This window comes from Patagioenas fasciata, chromosome 1 (assembly GCF_037038585.1).
Source record: "Patagioenas fasciata isolate bPatFas1 chromosome 1, bPatFas1.hap1, whole genome shotgun sequence".
NCBI classification, from domain to species: domain Eukaryota; kingdom Metazoa; phylum Chordata; class Aves; order Columbiformes; family Columbidae; genus Patagioenas; species Patagioenas fasciata.
In genome coordinates, this window is record NC_092520.1 from 150,173,028 (window position 1) to 150,195,581 (window position 22,554).

General features: G+C 37.9%; 1 protein-coding gene across 18 annotated transcripts in view; it reads left to right on the forward strand.

Annotated features, from left to right (window-relative positions):
* The window catches only part of ERC1 (ELKS/RAB6-interacting/CAST family member 1), a 295,118-nt gene that overhangs the window by 120,182 nt on the left and 152,382 nt on the right, over nucleotides 1–22,554 (forward strand). For 11 of the 18 annotated variants that reach the window (XR_011742041.1, XM_065859918.2, XM_065859923.2 and 8 more), the window contains 2 exons: nucleotides 7,089–7,282; nucleotides 16,680–16,691. Coding sequence is in view for 17 of the 18 variants with exons in the window: in XM_065859918.2 (XP_065715990.1) it covers nucleotides 7,089–7,282; nucleotides 16,680–16,691 (206 nt within the window). In the remaining variant the exon portion in view is untranslated. The remainder of the gene's footprint in view (nucleotides 1–7,088; nucleotides 7,283–16,679; nucleotides 16,692–22,554) is intronic. The other 7 variants (XM_071817524.1, XM_065859927.2, XM_071817541.1 and 4 more) reach the window with 1 other exon arrangement.

Here is a 22,554-nt window from a genome sequence, read left to right on the forward strand (position 1 = left end):
TTCCCTGGCAAACTGAGAGGCCAACCCCATTTATTTTTGTGTGTTGCATGTCTGTTCACCTGTGCTTTCATATTTGAACCAACACAGAGTGTGCTGGTGGATTACTTTAGTAGTGGGTATGGATAGTGTGGATGCAAACAAAATACTGTGATATGTCTGACCAGTCATGCTCAAAAAAGCCTTCTAAGATGCTTTTACTTCTTGGCTGTGTTGATCTAACTTAATTTTTGTTTGGACAGCTTAATACTGTGCCATGTTTTTGTTTTCTTTTGCTGCAGTTGCTTGAAGTGTCCTGTAGCTTTTCTTTCATCTCCGTTGTCAGTGCATTTTCACAGCAAGAATTTAGAATTTCCAAGCAAATCAAACTTCTTGCTTGAAAGTATTCTGTAACACCATGTACAGCAGTGCATTAGAAATAATAAAGTTACACCAAGGAAAAGATTGCTTAAAAATTTGTGTAACCGTTAAGCTCACTGGTACTATGTCAGTTTCATTTTGGATCCTATTACCAGCCTTCTGTTTGATGTCAAAGAGCTCTCCTTTCAAGGAGTGTTTGTATAATAATATCTTGACACCATAAATTACATAATCCAAGGTGGTTTACATCAGAGATTTCTTTTGTGACTGTGTGCATAAAAAAAACGTGTTACGAAACTTTCAGGAGGCTGATATCTGCGTTATTCCTGACAACGTTCAGGGTAAATGTAGCTGTTTATCCTGACAATCATTGTCTCGAGATCAGATAATTGCTGGTGCTTTCAATACTTCAGATTTTGTGACATCCCATATTAGAAATTATTTTAATAGAACATATAATACAGACACTGTTGGATAGAAATAACTCTGAAAAAAAAAATCCTCCAAACCTGGCAAAAAGTGATAGGAAAAGGATGATGAGAACTGGTAGAGTAGTGAATCTGCCTGGATAAGAAGAGTGGAATTTGAACCTGGTTTTACATAACATTGATGAAAGGTTGCAGAAATGAGCTATAGGACAAAAGGATTGTGCTTGGTGCAACTAGGCAGGAGAATTTGTGCCCAAGTGAGCATACTGTCTGTGAAATCTGTAATAGCATTCAAAATTTCTGAGAGTCCCCATTACTCTGAAGTCAGAAAATACAAAATGTGGGGACAAACTCTGTGTTTTACTGCCCCGTATGATAGAGCCAACATAGAGGATAATGTACAAGAGTCTGTGTGTGGCTTTTGAAATTCCAGTCCTGTTGATGGCTCATGACAATGTCAGCATCAGCTTTTGCAGTGGAAAGTTGGAAGGCTTTTTTCCCCTGGTTTCTTATACCTAAAAAAATTAAGCTTACCTACTCTGTTCCTCCCAGAAAACTAGTTAAGTTAACATTCATTTTGAAGAACTGAAGATCCTAAAATTAGGAAAAGGTCAATGCAACATTGTGTGGCCTTTCTCATTTTTCATTGTGAGGAAGTCGTTATAACATTTTATAACTAGATTATTTTCTGCCAGACTCTTGCAGTCTTCCATACTGCCTGAAAAATGCTCCAAGAATGAGCCAGAGATACATAAGGGAGATGATAATCATCTAGAGAAATTAGATGATACAATTTTTTTTGTAATAGTAGGGAAACATTAAGTGAATAAGGCAGGATACTTTTGCATCTCAATTTTTCACCTCACAACAGGTGTAATAATGCGTCTTCATTTCCCACTGGTGGAATTTGGAAGTGGTTAGTTACCATTTGCCAAGAAATAGCCTACAGTCACGATTAGCATGGCAGAAAGAAAATTGGGAAAATATTTCTTTTTCAGTGCCATTTGTGTAAGTCAGGCACAATCATAAACTGAATAGCAAAAACCAAATACTGACTGTCTGATCGTTACTTAAGTAAATCCCTTCAGCACATTGAATGAAGCTCTGTTTCTTTAAAAGAGTAACCTCTGGTCAGGTGAGTAGAACCTGGTTCAGAGGAGACATGGGTGAGGGGACTGGAGCAGGCCCGCAAAGGCAGCTGTCACCTGGGCGTTTGCCTTCCACCTTTGTGCACTTTTTATGTTGCTGTAAATTTCCATGAGAGCAGACCGTTAGTGTTTAATAACGGCCATGGAGCTCATACCTTTCTGAAGAGATCGTTTTCTTCAGCAATGAGATTTCTCAAGGCATCTTGCTCTTATTCAGACTTTCGGCCTTCTTTATTGAATGATTGCAACCAAATACTTGCTTATTCAGTGTCAAAAATTTAGAGTCACGTTATCAGAGACTAACCATTTAAAAGATTTTGTCAATAAGAAGATAAGAAACAACTCTTGGTGACAGACTCAAGTTTTTCTGGTACACAGTATATCAGAGAATTCTCTGAGCCTCTGACTTCCAGTACAGCCTTTTTGAAAAGCTGTTATAGCACATGGTGTTCAGAGCATTAGAACTAAAGGAGGAACAAGTCTGCTCGTTTTTCAAATTTACAATTTTTTTGAAACTGATAAAGACATGGTAGAAGGCAGTGCACACCTTTCATCACTTGAACTGCTGCCTTCACAATAAGAAAAATAAAGAAAATGGCTATATTTGTTTGTCTTTTGCAGTAAATAGTCATAATATATTTTTCAATTTGTGTGCGCACTGACTATTTTTAGGAGATGTGAGGCACACTTGGAGGTAGGAGGGTGGATTAAAATGGGATTTCAGATATTTAGGAACCTCTGCTTTGTGGCCAAAAGTTCTTGGCAACATTTGTACATGAAATGTTAAACTGAATTTGCTGTCTCAATTCATAGGTAAAAGTAGAAAGTGTTTGCTGTGAATTATTTGCTGTTTGATTTAGTTAATCTCTTAGGAATATTGATTTGGAATCTTAGTCATAATGTTCGAAATTTTTACTTACATTTTAGAACCTTTAAATTAGATCTGTGTTATTGTTTTCTTTCCTGCCTCTGGCACACTTCAAGCTATGTATGATCACCTTTCCACTTAGTAAAGACTTTTTTGGCATGAGAAATACCAACTTCAAAAATTATTTTAGATGGGTTTTGTCATCTTCTCCTTTCCATCTGTAAGTAGTGGTTATTTGTGTGAAACATTGGTCATCTTTGTTTTAGTTGTAGAAGTTGGCTTTGTCAGCTGATTTTCTGTGGAAGCAATAGAAGTTGCAGTACATTTATTTGAGGAACAAGCACTCTTATTCTTTAGGTATTGAAGTGCTCACCCCATCACTTACCACATTCCAGATGGGAAATGATGGCTAAGAGCACAAAAGCAGAAAGCTGTTAACCCACCTCTTATAGTCCCTCTTAAGAACTTTGAGATCATATCCAGAGTAATAACCTTAAACTGAATAGTAAGCTTAAACTATTCTCAGTCTTGAAACACTTAGCATTTGAAATTATATTCACACGGGCAAAGATTAATACTGATTAAGATGAGTTTTGCTTAATAAAAGCATAGCTTAAGAAGGTGCTGCTTTCTAGCTAAAATGTTGCTGTGTTTCTTAGGCAGATCAATGCAGAATCAAACATGCAACTTTGGTTGTGGTCTTGAAGGCAGTTTAAATTCACCTGTTTGACTCCACACTGGAACAGACCTGGGGAGCTAATGACAGGCTCAGTAGTAGCAATTAAGAGGTTTAAGATAGCCTGTAATCAAGTAAATTCAGTGGTGTCTAGAGGCATACCTTTTCTTATTACCATATTTCAGGAGAGAAAGTGCGATGTTCCCTTCACCCTAAGCAAACTGCTTTTTCAATTTATTTAATTTTCTATCATACTTTTACACATTTTTGTATTTGTTTGTAACTATATTAAGAAGTTGCAGACTTAAGAATACTCTCTAAGGCAGAGCTGAAAGTTTAACCTATCGAAATGCACTTCTCGTAGTTTCTTCATACAGCAGGAACTATTTTAGTGCATTTGTCACTTTACATGTCCATTCTGTTTCAAAAATGAAATTACTGCCTTATTTTGGAATTTTTGTACACCTTTGGTGGGTGGGGGAAGTTGTATGTGGGTTGTTTTGATTTAGTTTGGGGTTTTTTACTGTGAATATCAGAATTCATTATTTGTGTTTAAGTTATTTTTGTGTTAAAAAAAAATACCGCTGAATCATTTTACACCATGTTGCATTGGGAAGGTAGCCAATTTCATCTGTTGCAGATCTTGATGTGAGTTTGTGGGAAACCTCTAAATGCATTGGTTTTCTCTCCTATACAATAAATGAATCCAGTAGGATTTTAGATATGGTCATGTAACACGTATTTTGTACATAACCCACAAAATGGACCGAAGTCAGTCAGTAATTCACAACTCAGGAAGTGGTCTCCATTTTACACCATATCGCATAACATTCTCTTTGTGTTAGGTGAAAGTATCCATACTTATGTGCATCATATACAAATAACATGTGTTACATGTCTTAACTAATAATTTATGTCGTGTAAATATCCCTGTCGTTCTATAAGAACCAGACACACTGACTTGTTGGCTAATTTTCTAAAAAAGAAAATTGATTTCCCCTTCTCAGTAGAGTCTCTTGGGTTGTTGTGGAGATGGTTTTATTAGCACAAAGTAATATAAATCAGGACTGTCCTGATAGTAGAATTGCATTAGGTCTTATAACTTATTTTGAATTAGAGAGTTTAGTAATCCAGGCTAACAGCCTAGCTTTGCTTTTTTTTTTCTAAAGGCGTTTCTTGATTATCTGACAATGTATTTTGGATGACTTTAAAGAGCCTGGAGGAGTACTTGTTTAAACAAACAATTTGAGATGTTGGAAATATACCTAAATCCAGTAGAGAAGAATTTAGGCTCTGCCTCTGGTGAAAACCAGACTGAACTCTACACATAGTGTCTCTTAGGAGGACCTAGATGCCCCCCAGTAGGTTTATAGATGTCCCCCAACAGTATTTGGGAGAGAAGAATGGAGTTCTTGTTTGAAATTTAAGCATAGTTGAAAAGGAAATGAAATAAAATACTTCCAATTTCCCGCAGGATGGAAATCCCAGCAAGGCATTTCAGGAACACCCACCAACATTCTCCTTCCAAAGCCAAGTGTGTTCCCTGATGCTTCTGGCTGTTCATGGAAACAACACACTTGTCAGTCTCCTTGCTGCAGTGACCTCCTGGAGTCTGCATCATCTTGGCCACACATTAATTAGAATTCTGCTTGCTGTAGAGAGGCCTTTCCCAGGGTGTACAATTCAAAGTGCTTGTGGGGCAGTGAGGAGTCTGGAAGCATTGTCAGCCCTGACTCTAAAGGCTTTTTGTAGCTTCCAGGCTCACCAGGGATGCACTTGGAGCCGGGTCTCAGTCAGAAGCGCAGAAGCAGGATTTTCAGACTCACAAGCTCAGTGACACAGGAGGGGTGGGGTTTGACTTGAAAGTCACTCAGAAGTAGGAAGCCTTTGAAGTCTTCCCAAGTGCATTGCCTTAGGAAAGGTTTCTGCTCCTCCAGGATCTGCGGTTGTGGGGCACTCCTGCTGAGATGTCTCTGGGACACCTGAGGATTGCCAGGCATTTTGTTCTAGGATAAAAACAGTGTGCAGGTTATCCAGCTTTCTGGAATTCCTGCTTAAAAAAAAAAAAAAACTAAAAATTAAAAAAAATAAAATAAAAATTAAAAAAAGAAAACAAAACAAAACAGTTTAGCACCGACCCTCAGGAAGGAGCTGAAAAACCAAGACCCTGGAACATGAAGTGTTAGAGTATTTGGAAAACCCAGATCCATCCCTACATCATAGTCCCAGTAAAGACAAGCATCAAGACGTTCTTCAGTCCTAAAATATTCTCCTCTGACATTCTCCTGGATTTCACTAGAATATGGCCTTGGCGAATCTTGGAGCAAATTAAAACCAAAAGACTTCAAGGTGAAAATGTTGGGGTCAAGGAATGGATATTTTCTTCCAGTCTTATTTTACTGAATAACTAAACAGACTTGGCCAAGTGTATTTTTGCTGTTTGGTCCTTTGGAAGCAGCAGCTTCTAACCCTGAGTTTTATTCTGCTGCAGTTCTGTCCAATTACCTTTAAAAGAAACAGAGTCCTATACTATTGGATTTAGACTTACTGTGCTATGGAGCAGAACACTGGCAGCTTGTAAAACAACTTCCAAAAGCTACACACAGAGAGGGGGGGAAAGTCTGTAGTCATTTTCTGTTGCAGGTTTGTTTCAGAGAAGAGAAGAGTTTGCAGGCTTCTTGGTCAGCAGAATAGCTCCTCCAAAACTGTTTACTGAAGCAAATTTGAGCGATTCTGAAATAGTTTTAATTAATACCAAAGAGCAGTTCAAGATCCAAGAGTAGTGGGGTAAGAGGAGAGTGAAAAGATTCCTTGGTCTACTGGTTTAAATTCCAGCTTAAATACTGCCTTTTCTTTCTCTTTAATATGCTTGGGAATGGATGAATTAATTTTACTAATAAATTAATTTGTTTTAAAAACAAACAAAACCAAACCAACAAGAAAAAAAACTCTTCATTGTGATCATTTTATCCTGATTCCTCTGATGCTTTTTGTCCCCATAGCCTGATTTTGAAATGTTGGATTTCCCAGGCAAAGGTAATTTCAGTAGGCAGCCATACTAATATTAGTACTAGTCTGTACAGCTCAGAACACTGGCAAGGACTTCACTACATCACCACCATTTGTGCAAATCTGTCTCACACTTTGAATACTGATGTAGTTATTGAAGACAGCCTGTGATGTGCTTTTCTACATTACCTAGGTCAAAAATACTTCAGGTAACTAATTCTGTGGTCATATCATGGTTTTAGAAATGTATTTTAGGAATTTTTATACCCACTCACACTTACTTATCTTTTTCTTTCATTTCAAAGAAGTTTAACTTTTTTCATATTTTTACTTTTTTTCTTCTGTCAATTCTGCTTCAGATGAAAAATTCAATTTTTTTTAGAGTAAAGTAAAAAATGTAAGTTTGCTTCTGAATTTTTCTTTTCCTAGAAGGTATTTCCCCATCCTTAAAAGTAGCGTATGCACTGTATGTTCATTTCTGTGCGTTGGATAATCTTGCCATTTTGAAATAGGTATCTAGATAGCCTTTTGAAGTTGGCGCAGTATCTGTAAAATATATATGTGAGAATGAATTGGTTTTTTCTGGAACCTTTTTCTTACAGGCTCATGAGGCCACACTGGAGGCGAGAGCCAGCCCGGAGCTGAGCGATCGTATGCAGCAGCTGGAAAGGGAGGTAACACGGTATCGGGAAGAATCTAGCAAGGCTCAAGCTGAAGTGGATCGTCTTCTTGAGATCTTGAAAGAGATGGAAAATGAGAAGAATGATAAGGATAAGAAAATAGCAGAACTGGAGAGGTGAGAATGGTATAAAGTTACTAGAGGAGCAAAAGAGCTGATTAAAGTTAGAGATAACTGTCAGTTTTTCATGTCTTAAAAACCTTGTAGTGCCTACTTTGGGAAGACCTCTTTAGAGTTTTTCTGCCTTCAGTCCTTTATTTTGGTAGATTGCAAGTGAAAAGGTATCTTACTGTGTGCTTTCATTACCCATCTGCTCAAAACCAGGGCTGATATAGATAGAATTAGAAGGGTAGATATAGGTGTAAGAGAATAGAGACAGTAGGAAAAGTTGCTGACACTGTGGTGTGTTTGGAGAGCTATTTGTTCTTTTGATTTAATAAATTCCTCAGGCATGATTCTCCAAAAAAAAAGAAAAATGACTTTTAGGAGTTTGTGATACTAGTTACTCAGGTTCTTCTGACAAGTGGCATTGAAGTTCTTCGTACTGGTAGGGACACTGGTAAACTTTGGCTCCTGTGAAGCCAAATGAACATACTTGCTTTTGTCCAAATGAAGTGTGATTCAGCACTTTTCAGCATTTTCCATCTTGCTGTTGGCAACCAGGGTGCTCAGATATTTTCTCTAGACTTTAATGTCCCAAACAAAAATTATAATTTATTATAATTCCACGACATTTGTATCACAGTTATAATTAGTAAATCTTGGGAAAGACCTGAAACAGATTTTGTTTTCTGTCACTTTCTAACCTTACAGTGGACCAAGAGGGAGTTCCTAGGCAGTAATACCTGTTCAGGGCTTTTTGGTTACCATCACAATGAAGAATCTTTGATTTGAAACAGCAAACTGGAAATGCAATTATTCCCATTTGCCTCGTGCTGGAATAGTCTTACTAATTAGTATCTTATCACTATTTTACTGCTCTGGATTTAGTGTCAGGAAGATTAGAGGAACTGAGTAGAGTATATTTCAGGTTTTGGCCTATAATCAAAAGAGTTTATAAACTACAAAGCAAAATAACAAAAAAGAAATTAAGATGATGGTACTTCTCTTTTACATTGACGCATAGTCTTCAAAGAGTTAGAAAGGCACTTTTTATTTGAAAAGATGCAGTTCTGGAGATCTCCGAAGCACTTGTTGTTTTTCATGTTACAGTGGTAGTTTCGTGCTGTTTCAGTCACAGACCAAATTCTTACTGTATCAATGATCACACAAAATCCCCCAAATGACTGGACATCATTCAGTAACAATTTGGTGAATATTTTGACTATTCCGTGCTATCCATTCCTTCTTACCACCTGATCTTCACTCAAAAAAAAAATAGTGATCCTCTTTTTAACTTGTTATCATTTCTACTAGTAATGAGATAAAGTAGAATTAGCAAACTATCAACACCTGAAATTATTTTTCAAGTGGAACTGTAATATAATCACGGCACCGGAGAAAAAGATACAAGGTTTCAGATACTTTGTAGTGAGGTTTTGAGTAGTAATTTATCTTTTTCTGAATAATTGCTGAAACTTTTATTTGGCCTTAGTTGTTTTTCAGCTGCTCCCCACAACCCCTTTTCTCTGAAAGCTTGCTTTCTCCTTGCAAGTTTTTTACAGAAAGCAGAGATTTGAATGTGCCTAATAAATGTGTAGATTGGTCCTGGTTTTATTTACTATGCTAGTTTATAAAGTGTTCTCTCATGGCCAAACAGATGTATCCGGGCATGTTACGTAAATGTTCTAGAGCTAGAGTTTTGGTTTCCTGAAAATAATAGATAATTTTGCCTTGTAAAAGTCCTTCCTAAACTGTGGTCCACGCAGAGTGAGCTGGAAATTATCTGGACTTCTAACGCTTCTGCAGCTATTCAAACTCTGCTGTGCAAAGAAGAGCCTTAGTGCTGGCAGAAGCATTTGTCAGGAAGCAAAAGTATGAATATTGCTGTGCCAATCAGGAAGTGTTATTATTCTGTTTAGAGCAAGATGAGAAGAAATAAATCACATTCAGAGAATAACTGTACTAACAAAAATGGGATTTTTCAAAAGAGAGGGTCTCCCCAGAGTTTTTCCTTATGCTAGTTATGTGTGACAACTAGACCGTATATCGTCAGGAGAACAAAAATAGTAACACGGTTTCATCCATAGAAGAGAAGAAATGAGTCGCCTATTAGGGAGGTATGTATAGGTAAACAGAGAAGCAGAAAAGATAGGAGGAGAGGGAGATGAAATGAAAAGCAGAGAACTGTTCTCTTAAGCCTTTTCAATGATGGCAAAGTTGCCTTTAGCTCAAACTAAAGCAGAAAATGCTTCGGCTCTTCAGTAACTGTTACAATTGCTGGGTGTGGAACTTGGTTTTTCAGCTGTGAATGGGAGGAAAGATGTCAAAAAATAATGTATTAAATATGGTGCATGCTATACAAAAGTTTGAAGAACACTCTGTACAGTCAATATGTGATCGAAAGCACAAGCTCATTAATTTATATTCTCTGTGGGCAGGCTTTTGATTTTTCTTATGGGAATGTGAGCCATAAGTTCACATTTCTTCTGTGGGTGAACAGCCCTATAATTTTTGTTTCTGTCCCCATACTGTGATGGTGTAAAGGATTTTGTAACTGTCTGGTTATTCACTTTCTTTATAACTAACTGTTTGCTTTTTGTATTGCCATTCCATAATCTCCTGCCTCTCTGTAACTTCTCATTTTGTGTTTCGTTACCTTCCTCGCTTTTTCTTTCCATTTAAACTGTCACGTCCTGGTTCCACGAGTTGTTTTGTTTTGTACATGTGGGTTTTGTTTGTGGTTGTTTTTTTTTGTTTTGTTTTGTTGTTTTGACTGTGCCTTTTCTCAGAAAGCACGCCTCCCGCAAATTGCACCCTCCCTACCAGGTGTCGGTCCCTGCACCACAACACGTAGGGGGGTTTGTGTGGGACTTCTTGGGAAAGTGAGTGCTCTGTTAGGCTTCTGTTTCCTACGGGCTGGAATGTCACCGCTGGCTGCCCGGCTGCTGCTGCCGCTGCTGTTTGGGTTTGCTGCAATTACGCTTTTTTTTCCTCAGGTCAAACAGGAACTAGTTCTGTCAAGTACAAGCTCTGACAGGCTCTGCGTCCAACTCGTGTCACAGTGGTTCTCTCCACAGTCCAGAGGAGGTTTGCTGCTGTTCCCCCTCATGTAAACTCGACAGAAGCTGTTGCTTTTTATTCTAATTCTCTTGCCGCGTTTTAACTTGGCTTCTAATCTCTGCTACCAGTTCTGCCTGAACTGTCTAAAACTCAAGTGTTCTAAAATGTGTCATTGATAGAGGTCAGTATTGCCTTATTCTTCAGTTTTATCGTGGTTATTACCCTGTAATAATAAGGAAAAAAAAAGAAAAAGAAGAAAGAAAAATAATGCTAGTCGCCTGCAACATAGCCATCACAGCCTTCAAATGGGTAGTTTACACATACTCTGCAAATAAAAACTGACTTGGTACTGGAGAGGCAGCAGTAAATATATATGTATATGTTGCTTCAGAAGGAAGCACTGAGTGTATATGGAAGTCCTGGTTCCAGTTACAAACTTGGAATTGATTTTAATTTGGTGTGCTTGCTATATACGATAAGTAATCCTTGTAAGGATATAGGGCACTACCATTTTTTTCCTGAAGGAAACTTGACTTTGATTTGGGAACAAAGGAAGACAATACTCAGCTTTGGAATACCAGCAGTCCCATAAAGGACGGCTGGAAATGATGGCTATTTTAAGAAAGAGATTTTGGGGAGTTTTTATGAAAAGAACTTAAGGATGCCATCTTCAAGAAGAAACCTTCAAACTTTTGATATGTACCACCCAAAAGCTGTACTCCTCATCTTAAATATTTCTTCTCAAAAGTAAATAAAAATGAAAGGTTAAAAAGCATAGGGTGACCTCCAAGGAATGCTGAAAAATGTGGACAGTAGAAGTACCTTACTCTTCTGTATGTCTTTAAGACAGTGATATGTTTGCATAGTGGCCTGTGAAGGATAGATAGATAAATTAACTGCATGTTCCATCAACTTTATGGTTTCCTAGAACAGTGTAAAGGAAACTATACTAGTAAATTATGCCCTAAGCTTAAGTCAACAATTTCAAGTTGAAATATGTATTTTCAAACCACTACTCATATCTTGCAATAATTCTCTTTGGTTTTCAAGTTGGTTGTTTCTGTGAATTTTTAAATAATTTTTTTAGAGAATTCCTAAACAAGAATCACATCAGGGCATATAGCTAACTTAAAGTAAAGGGGATGTTGTCAAATTCAAGAACAAAATGTGTTTATAAAGTCATTATTATCACCTTTAAAGTTAACCTTGAGAGATGGTATGACTGAAATTCTATATTATCGTAATTCATTAAACTCCTCCAAAAATGAATTCTGATTCAGGCATAGGAAAAACTGAAATAATTACATACGACTTTAAAACACGTTGATCCATTTTGGTACCATAAATCATAAAAGCAGATTGAATATATTTATCTCGTGATTGCATGATATTACTACAAGGCAGAAGTTGTTGTCATTGTGTTTCTCATGCACTTCCCTCAAAAATTCATAGCTTAAGTGAAACTCCAAACTCCAAAATGAAGGTTGCCATGTAATTTTAATTCACCTCTTACGTGAGCCTGTGTATCACAGTAAAGTGATAGAGTCTTTAACCATATGAACATTATTTTTTCACAAGAATGCTGCCTTTGGCGTGTGAAGAATGTAGCTGAAATTGTCCTCAAAAAATCCTGGGTGAGGCTGACACCTGTCATGGAAAATTTCAGCACAACTTGTTAATATTTGGCAAGCAACTGAGAACAAGGTTTTGTAATGGAAAGAAGCGTTCAGGCCCATAGTTAGTCCAGCTTCACCTCTGAGAACACAGATCCATTGCATATTAAGATTTTCATCACTTCCAAGCTAGTCATTTCTTTCTTCTCAGTCTTGCTTTATCTTCATACAAAATGAGCATTACACCTGAAGTCCCCCATCATGTTTCACAGACATAATACATTTTATATCAGCATAACTGCTCTAAACAGATAAGAATATAAGATGCAGACACCTTTACTTACAGGTATTTAACTTGAGATGTTTGAAAAGATGCTGATTTTCGGAAGGCAACTGTCTGCCCTCTGAAAGTCAACCTTTGTTAAAGTGCCTGAAGATCAAAACTCAAACTCACTAATCGCTTTTGAAACCTACATCTAAGAAAAGAGAAGAGAGACAGTGCCAGTAATTGCAAATCCATCTGTATAGAGCCCCAGATAAAAAAGCCATCATAGTGATTTTATGGTGACTTCTCAATCGATCCTCACCTTTTTCATATAATGGGATATCCTTTTTCTATTTGTTCTTTATTTAGCTGTCCTTCATTTCCCATTCCCTCCCTTTTCTTTTTTTGAGGGGGATGTGTCGGGGGGGAGAAAATGAAACTTCCTGGTATTGCAGAAACATTTTTTTCCTGAAAAACAAGGTCAAAGAACCCCAATGAGTCCAACCCTTGACATGGGGAGAGGTCAGGGGTGGTACACGCTTGGCTGAATGAGCTTGCTGTGTTATCCCATCCTTGAACCACCCAAGCCTGGATATTTGCCTTAGTGTCATTTCCATGGTCAAGCAGGCAGGACTGACCTTATTAAGCAGCGTGATTCATCTCTGTGGAACTGAGTACAAACCATCTCCTTTCTTGAATTCAGCAGTGGGTTGACAGGTTGGTTCGTCTGCTGTTGCACGACTAAGGATCTGATCTTGGATCCTCCACCTTACACTAGAGAAATACTTGAGTAATGAGAAGCACCGATGGTGAACTTTTTTGAAGGGTTTTTTTCCTGCCAAGTTTCCTGTGGTGTTCAAAGTCCTATTTGGTTTTATCAGTAAGTCAAGATGGTTATCAAGCATTCCCTCTCACACCTAAGGCTTTTATCTGTAGTGAATACAGGAGTTGTCATCTGATGATTTATACTCCACCTGCATTGTAGCAATCATGCGTTTTCTTTAGCAAATATCTACTGGTCCAACTGCTAGATCAGTGGAGTGTAAGAACTATGATATAATTAAAATAATTATAAAACCAGAGGAGAAAGAACATTAGGTAAATAATGAGTCTAGTTTTGCATATCAGGGTTTCATTGTTACCTACATTGACAACATCTCTTCAAAAGCTGTTTCGTAGCTTTGTTTCATTCAGCATCTTTGAGCAATATGAGGGTATCCATACACACAAACTGGTATGAAAGGAGAAATCAAAACAAAAACAAAAAAAACCCCACACCAAAACCACCCTTTTATTCAACTGATATAATAAAAATAAAAGTGATAGATCCTTATGTTGTCTTAGAGTACAGTAAGAACAAAAGGAAAATAAAATAATCACCAGTATGCCAATGAAATAATAATGTTAGTGCTCCATGGCCATCATGGCTCATGTCTGAGCTCCTATACCGGTGCATGCATTTGTGCATTCTCTCTGACTCTCCATCTCTACTCCATCCCTCTAAATACCAACTAAAAAGAAAGGCAAAGACCAATCATCATTCATTTTACAAAGAAAAAGTGTCAAAAGTGGTAAAGATTAATAGTCTTTCTACTTGGACTTGCACAGGGAAGATCAAGTGTGTATTATTCCCTGTCAGAGTACTTTGAAGGAAGGAGAAAATAGTAAATATATACAATCACTCACTATCAGACAAGAGGAATTCAAAGGTTGACTAGAAATCACTATGTAAACTTCTCCCTAAGTACACCTGAGACTGATGTTGCAGACTCATTCCACTCCCTATGTGTACAAACATGTGGAAAACGTTGCAGCTGGAATTTCTTCATTAAAATACTAAAGTGTTCACATCTCAGCAATTATTAGATTTAAGTTAGCTGTGGCTTTGAAATGAATGAGATGATATTTTGAAAGAAACTGGATTTCTCCAAGACGACCGTTTGGCGTTAAATCCTCTTGTCTCCCTGTGCGGCTGTTGCACCAGAATACACGGTTAATGGGGCTGGGCAGAAGCGCGGCTGCTGGATCTTGTAAGGAATGCTGCGAGTGCCTGTTCTTGCTCGAAGGGAAATAGTGCAAATTCAAACTCATGATTTTGCTCTGTCATGAGCATGTCTTGGTATGGGTTTGATCCTGCTTGCTTGCGGTTGCTTCCTGGGGCAGATGCTTGCTGTGCTCCTCTGCTCAATTTCACTGATGTCGCCCCCCGCACTGAGGCTTCACCTCCAGTCTGTAGCAAATCTCCATCAACTTCCTAACAGCTGGCAGTGTCAGGTTCCTGCCTCGTTTTTAGTCTCAGTGATAGCACAGTTCCAGATTATTTCCAACTTTAATGGGCTTTCAGACACGTTCCTCATTTTTGTTTGGATAAATTTTAAGATGATTCTAAAAATCCACGTTTTTGAAAAATATTTTGAACCCCTGTAAAAAAAACAGTTACACAAAATGCATTTTTCTTTGGAGGAAAGAATTGATCCCTTAACAAAATGAAGATGTAGCAATAATTATTCTCTATTCAAATCCTGTGCAGCTGGCTAAATAGCACATTTCTGTAGCATACAAAAAATTGCAGGTGACCTCATCACAGTGTTTCAGGTGCTGTTTTGCCTTCATCTTGTGGAGGCGAAAGATGCTACCTTTTATAGTAGTTAAAAGAACAGTAGGGTTCATTCAAATTCTACAGGACTGTTCTGATTCCTAGTCTGTACATTTTGACTGTTAAAGTGAAGAAACAATATTACAACAGAACTAGTAACTACCTAAGGGACTCTGAAACACCAAATGAAAAGTCTTAAACTTTCATAATCTGGGTTCAATAGCAGTTCTAAAAAAGACAAACTTTTTTCCCCCACATTATTTATTCCCATATCTAACCAAGCATTTATTTTCACTGTTTTGTTCTCTTTTGTTAAATTTGCTTGACCGGTCATAGCTCTGCAGCTCAACTGAGAGAGTGTACTCTCGGATTTCAGTCAGAATTGCTAGTTACATGCTTTTCTATATTAATGAACTTCAAGATCAAGCAGCGAGATATGGTATTTGGCATTTTGCAAGTCTTTCCCAAAATCCCCAAATAACACACCCTTTAAAATAGCTGTCCTTGAAGAACTTGATTTGAAGAATAATTCAGAAGAAAAGTATCTTTACACTAGTTTATCTGTTACAGACCAACAATACACTTCTCAGCTGTGCCTCACTCTGAAACTACTGCTTGAATGAACTCAGTATCCCACGTTATTGCTTGTAAAATTTGGGCCAGAAATCAGGACTTCAAATTTCATTTACATGGTTCCATATACCAAGATTAGTAGAACATGTAGCAGTTAGCCTGTCCTATTTAGAAATATCTTTCTCCAGACCGTATCCTGCCTTTTTAAAGTGAAATTTTGCCACTGGGGAAGTACAACGTATGTTGTAGAAGCCGAATTGTTTCTTTGAACAGCAGGACATTTACTTTTCCTCTCTTCTATTGACCAAAAAAAATAACGTATGAAGTCAGATGAAGAATATCTGTATATATGGCTCCTTGTTGACATACCTTACTGTTATCAGTGAAATTGACAGCAGATGCCTATGAAAAGATACTGGAGATATTTGGGGGGAAAATAAACAAATGAACAAAAAAAACCCAAAAACCAGCAATAATGAACCTATGGGACCTCATGGTATACAGGGAACTCCAGCATTTTGTCTTGGTCAATCCTGCTGTTGAACAATGTTGGAGAGAACTGTCAAAAAATGCCTGTTTGGTCATTATTGTTTTTAGATTGCACCTTATATGGGAGAATTGAGATGACGACAGTGCAGGAAGAAGAGGCAAATGCTTTTTTTGTTTTGGAAGGGTAACTTCAATGTCAAAATTCAGAAAGACGAACTTTTAGCTTTGAGGGGTCTTCAGGACTTGAAGACTTTACTCCATGTTTGGAGGTTTTCTCACTTCTGTTCCCTTTTGAAAGGTTTGGGTCATCTGCAGGGAAAGTGGAAAAAAAAGTGCACCTTGCTCATGGAGAGAATATAAGCCCCTAAAAGATGGCATAAAGAAGCATATTAGGGTTCATCTCAGAGAGTAAAATTCTACGTTTTCAAAATGTTTGTTGGAATTTTGGAATTCTGGAAGAATGATACTCACTAGTGGTGTGATGTAAATCTTGAGTTTTCTACACTTGACTTATTTCCCTTTTCCAAGAACTGTTATGTGTTGGAGACTATTTTCTCTACAGAATTTTGCCTCTAAATTAAGTGGTGTAATCTAATGTAAAGGTCCTTTTTTTTTTTTTTCTCTTTTTTTAATTAGATGTCTATAAAACATGCAGCTCTGTGTTTGTGAAGGACTGTGTGTCTGTGTGTCATTACCTGATTTAGATCTGCTTGTTTTGTCCTGTATTCTTCAACTGCCTTATCTCTGGACACTGTTTTCACAAACTCTGACTCTTTTTCTTTCGCTTCTCCTTCCTGGATTTGCTGCTTCCTTCAGCCTCACCTCAAGGTCAGTATTCACTTTTAATAAGAGTGTTTGTAAGACTATTGTCTGTTTAGCTAAAACTGAGATCTCACAGAAGATTGCACGTCAAATTGCATGATCTACAAAATAAAAGATCAGAGATTTGGTTAAGTCTGTGTAGGAGGATGGGTTGAATAGGGTACACATTTAGAAGAAACTTGTACTTAAAGAAAGAATTTATATCAAACCACTGTAAATCAATGTTGCGGTGCACTGGAAAGAAGTGGGGAGACTTGCCAATGATGCTTTTCAAGGAAGAAAACTATAGGAACAGGAAGCTGAAGCAAGATAGTTTAAACATTATTGCTTTTACCTGTTACTTCAAGAAGAAAAAAGTTGAACATTAGCCATATTCTCTGATACACGCTGTTGAGTGCAAACGTAGTTCCTTTAAAGTGCTAGTCATCGAAACTGTAGCTGTTGGATTTTAATCATTGCATCTGTGTTTGAAACCTTGCGGTGATGTTGCAGAACTAGTTTTGGTGCGGTTTGAGTGTGTTGTGCTGCAGGAAGGAACCAAGAGCTGAGGATTAAATTAGCAAGAGGGTAAATTTGTCGAAGGCACAAAGTGATAAACTACTGAAAAAACATTACCAAGAGACAGCATGTTTTAAAATATTTCAGCCATGGCTCAATTTTTTATTTTTATATTCTACAAGCAGTTGCTAAACATAGATTTTGTGATTTCAGTAAGGAAGCTAGGAGTCAGCGCTGTGGCCCACTTAATACAAGCCAGAGTAGTTGATCTAATGACCCCCAGTTGCCTTTTAAAAGGCTCTGAAACCGTTTTGGCTTGTAGTCTTTGCTGATAAAGTCTGTTTGGTAGAAAGCGTCCGTGACTCCTGACAAAGGAATGATCATAATTGTTTCAGGCAGTGTCTTTGCCCAAAAAGCCACTACTTAATGACTGAAGTTCTGAGTTATCAACCAACATCCGGCTTTTCTGTTCCTGATTAACACTGTGAAAAATGCAGCGGTGAGTGGAATCCCACGATGCTGCGATGCTGCTGACGCCTTTAAAATGTGTCAGCGTTCTGACCTTGGTTTGGCACAGACATCACGCTTGTGGCCTTGGCTGCGTGTTTTCCTTCCTCCCACAAGCTGGAAAAAGACTGGAAGTTAATCATGTTGTTGTCCATCAATACCTTCCGTATTCAGTGCATCGTACTGGCGTACTTGTAATTGCTGGGGAGAGGAGGGCTGTCCTTGAGTGACCCTCTGTTTTTTCAGATCCCCAAACCAGAACTGCCAGGAAGCTCTTCTGGCCCGTGGGCCATCTCTGAAACACACAGAGTGTTTTCTCTTGCACGAACAGGGCTTCAGTTGGGTAGTCGGTATTTGCTGGTTGCCACCATGGATGAAGTTTGATGTGCTTTGTCCGGCCGATAAAGTCCTAAATGCTATAGAATCCGTCCATCAAAGATATTTCTGCTTCAATCTGTGTGGATACCGGTTTTTATCAATACCTGCACCTATGCTGGAATTCATGATGAACAATAGGAGAATCTATTTTTAAGATGTGGTTTGGGTGTGTTTTTTCTGAGACCTGGCATGATTTCTCTTTCCCTAAACAGCGTAACCGTAACTTTTATTTCTCTCATTTAGACCGTATTGTAAAATTTGGATAGAGAAGATATGACTGCAGTTTCAGGTAGCCAAGTGCTAGGTTCTTTGAAGAGTTTTCTGATAAGATGTTAAAGAGATTGTCCATTCTGTCCTTATAGTTTCTTGGCAGATTTATTGATTCCCCCCCCCCCCTTTTTTAAAAATTGATTGTTATGCTGGCTAGTTGCTGAGATTTTCATATATTTGTTAAAACAAATCGAGAGTGTAAGGGAACAGGTGAAATGACTGCTCTTGGAACTACGAAATCCCTGCTGGCCAGAAACAAGATGAAAATCTTCTCCTAAGGATAAGCAGGAAAATTATAGGGGTTGCAGTACCTCTCATTTTCTCTCCTGTGCATTTCAGTGAATCATAGAATGTCTTGAGTTGGAATGTGCTAGGTATGTCTGTCTTCTAGAAACGGGAAGATATACTCTGAATTATATCTGTTCTGATCAAAAACATCTTTGCTTACTGTAATCAGTGCAAAACCTGAATTTTCTGATCTATTAAGCTTTCATCATCCCTCTCCTGTTGATAAACCCAGTGAATAAAAACATAACAGTGTGATCTTCATCACTGTTGCTGTTGTGACATGAGCTTGCTGTCAGAAGTCTAAGGGCCTACAGTGGATGTCATGCTGATTCATAGTAAATAAAATACTCTTGGAAGGCATGGGGATTAAAGCAGTTTTCCATAAGGAGTTTTTGCAAAGCATCTCTGTTAATGACAGCTTTGCATAAAGAACTTTACAATGCTGAGCTCGACAGTAACAAACCCATTAATACTCTTCTGGTATTATTTGCTGCAGTGAAAAAAAATAGACTAATACCATAAAGGCATATGCTACAGTACTTTTACATGGTTCTTATGTATACACATCACAATAGTTGAGATGGCAAAAGATAACAAGACTGACAAAATCAGGTGCTATAGTGAGCAACTGAATACTTTTCAAGGAAAGAATTAGCTATATTGATAAAACAAAAGCAAGAATTCTAGCTTCGAATTGGGTAACAAACAGTTTAACTGCTTCCTTTTTTTTCTTTTTTGCATTTAGCTTTTATTTACTTTTATTATCACTGTTACTTATATCTCATCTGCTGAATAACATTGAAAATGCTATTTTTCAACAATTTATCATTGTAGTGTAGCACTGGAATGGAAAAATCACTGAAACAGTAGGACAGGGGGCTTCCCGCAGGAGGCTTGTCTTTTAGTGTCCTGCTTTCTGCTGTCAGATTTTCTAATAGTTGACATCATGTGGGGAGTTGTACTGTCTGTCATCTTTTAAGCAAGTAATCCAGATTGTAAGCGAAAGAAGTTTTCTGCATTTTTTGCTCAACCAAAGAAAATTGGAAGCAATAGGAAGTAATAAAAATACATGGTAGACGTTATTTCTGCACAGCAAAGTGGTTTGGTGATTAGATGAGTACAGGTTGGTGGCATGAATCCAGATAAAAGTCCACTGTAACTGTCCATGTAAAATAAAATGTCAGTGTGACAACTCATTATAGCCTTATAAAACTGAAATAAAAACAAAGTACTAAATCTGAGGTGATTATTTTAGTCTTTTTTGGCAGAGTCCTAGATTTATGTTAAAGAGAACATGTCTAACAACCAAACAAATATTTAAAACATATCATACAAGAAAATGAAAGATAATATTGCATAGAAAGCTAAGCGAATACAGGAACCTCAGTATACTATTCAATAATTGTTTAAAAAAATGCATAAAAAGGCAGAGTACTTAGTTACAGGCATATAGTCTATGGTACCTGTGGGTTTTTCATTATGGAAATACCTTTAAAAACTGTGTCATATATCCAGGAAGGTGTGTATTTGAGTGCTGAGGAAGTGCCTGGGCAGTCAGGAGGAATTTCAGTAAAGTGTGGCAGGCTCTTCATACCTTCAGAAGACTCAGGTTTTCATTCTGCCACCATGCTGGTCATTAACCACATCAGGAAATGATGAAAATGTCAGGCATGTTGAGTCAGCAATGGTTAGTTTTAGCTCAGCAGAGGCCAATACATTGTGTTCAAAGAAGTTTCCATTTAAATTTCCGCGGTTGTCTCTAAAAACTAACAACCTCTGATAGTTGTTTTCTATTTAATATAAGTTTCCTTTGATTCTACTTAAAGCAAAAACGTCTTTATGGAATTCTTCACATTAAAAAGTACTTTGTGTGTAAGAGATGTCTGTTCCTTGTAAGTCAAGCAAGTAGAGATGATAGTGGGGAAGGGAAGAGATGAAGACATCAGACTTGTTGGCTCTGAAAGCTGGGTGGTGAGGAGTAGGGCACAAAACAGAACTCTGATTTTACTTAGAACAGATCACTGGCTTAGTCTTTTGAATTTGCTTTAGGTATAGTGGTTACCAGAGCTTTCTTCTTCTTTTTGAAGTGGCATCTGTAGGTTTTCTGTCAAAGGTCCTCTTTTCTGGCCTCATTTCACTGCGTCTTAACAAAGCAAAATTATTCACAGCTGTACATCATCACAGGATTCTCACTTTCCCGCAGTCTCGCATGATCTGATTTCTTTCCTATTCTCTGCTGAAATTAATTTAATTATATGTAACACCAATGAGTTGTTTTTCTTTTTGTGTAATTGCTCTGTTTTCTGTATGTATATTCACAATGTGTGCAGGTTTCCTGGGGGGATTCGAACTGAGGTAGCATTAGAAGGACACATGACTGGATGTGGCTCTAGGGGGGATGTTTGTATCTCAACAGTAGGCTGTAAATTTTGAAGAGCCCCAAGTCAAATGCTCTAAGAGAATAGTAGAATCCTTCACAATTTGGTTTTTTTCAGATATAACAAATAGGTGACTTTTTACCATACTATCTGAAGCATCAAAATACAACATTATTTTTAGAAGATATTTTAAAACATGTCTTCATGTATCCCAAAGTTAACAAATTACCCAACATGTCATCATCAGAAGATTCACTGAAATTATCATTCAAACTTCATGCAACATTAAACATTTTGACTAAGCCATATGTGTCATATCACATTTAGTCAAAGGAATAAAATCTGAAGGTTATTTTTCCTCTTCAATATCTAACTTCTGTGCAAAAATTTATCCCCTCAAATGGCTAGATTTTTCTTTCTATCAAAACTCTAAAAAACAGGTAAAGTCAGGTGTAGGGACAGACTGAATTTATGTGACTATAGTAAAATAGTCTTTGTGCAAGTATTTTCATAACTGACAGTACCAAAAGCTTTAACAGATCCTGGGCTTGGCGATAATACGATAGTTACAGAGAACTCAGTTGGACAGGAGACCTTTTTAAAAGGTCACTGAAAAGGATGAGGAGCTCTTCCTTCTTCTCATTTCTATCCCTGAGCATAGTGGCAGAGTCTGCAGGAGTGAAGCATTACCCATGGAAGTGGAAGACGAACTAATAGATCATCTAAACAAATCAGAAACATGCAGGTTGATGAAATCCGATCAGATACGTATAAGGTTGCTGAGGGAGCCAGCTGATGTCATAGGACTCTTTCTGTCATCTTCAAAAACTTGTGGCTGTCCGGAAAAGTTCCTCATGACTGGCAGGTATCACCTCCGTCTTCGAGAAGGATGAGGAGGAGGATCCAGGGAATTGCAGGCCAGCCAAGTTAACTATAGGTGCTGGCGAGTTTTTGGAGCGGATCCTCCTGAAAGCCATCTCCAAGCACCTGAAGGTGATAGGGAACAGTCAGTATGGATTTCCAGGTGCAAATCATGCCTGACCAACCTGATTGCCTTCAGTGATGAGCTGACTGACTCAGCACTGTTTAATGTCTTTTTAATAATGTTGCTCATGAGACACAATACACCTTCAAAAATTTCATGGATGATAGCAAACTGAGGGGAGGGATCCTATTTAGGGTGACCTTGGCAGGGTGGAGAAATGAACTGGCATAAACGTCCTGAAGCTGAATAAAGGCGAGTGCAAAGCTTTGCACTTGGGATTGAATAACCCCCATATCTGTACCAGCTGAGGGCCAACTGGTTAGGAGGTTGGTTCCTATAGAAGGACCAGGGGGTTGCTGAGGACAAGGTGAAGTCGAATCAACAATGTCACACTACTGTGAAGAAAGCCACATGCATGCTGGGTTCTATTAGCAGATGCGCAGCTAGCAGGTCAAAAAAAGTGGTTGATTCGCTCTACTTGGCACTTGTGAGACTGCATTTGGAACGCTATGTGAAGCCTTGGGCTTTCAGGTACCAGAAAGATGTTGGGGTAATGGAGTGAGAC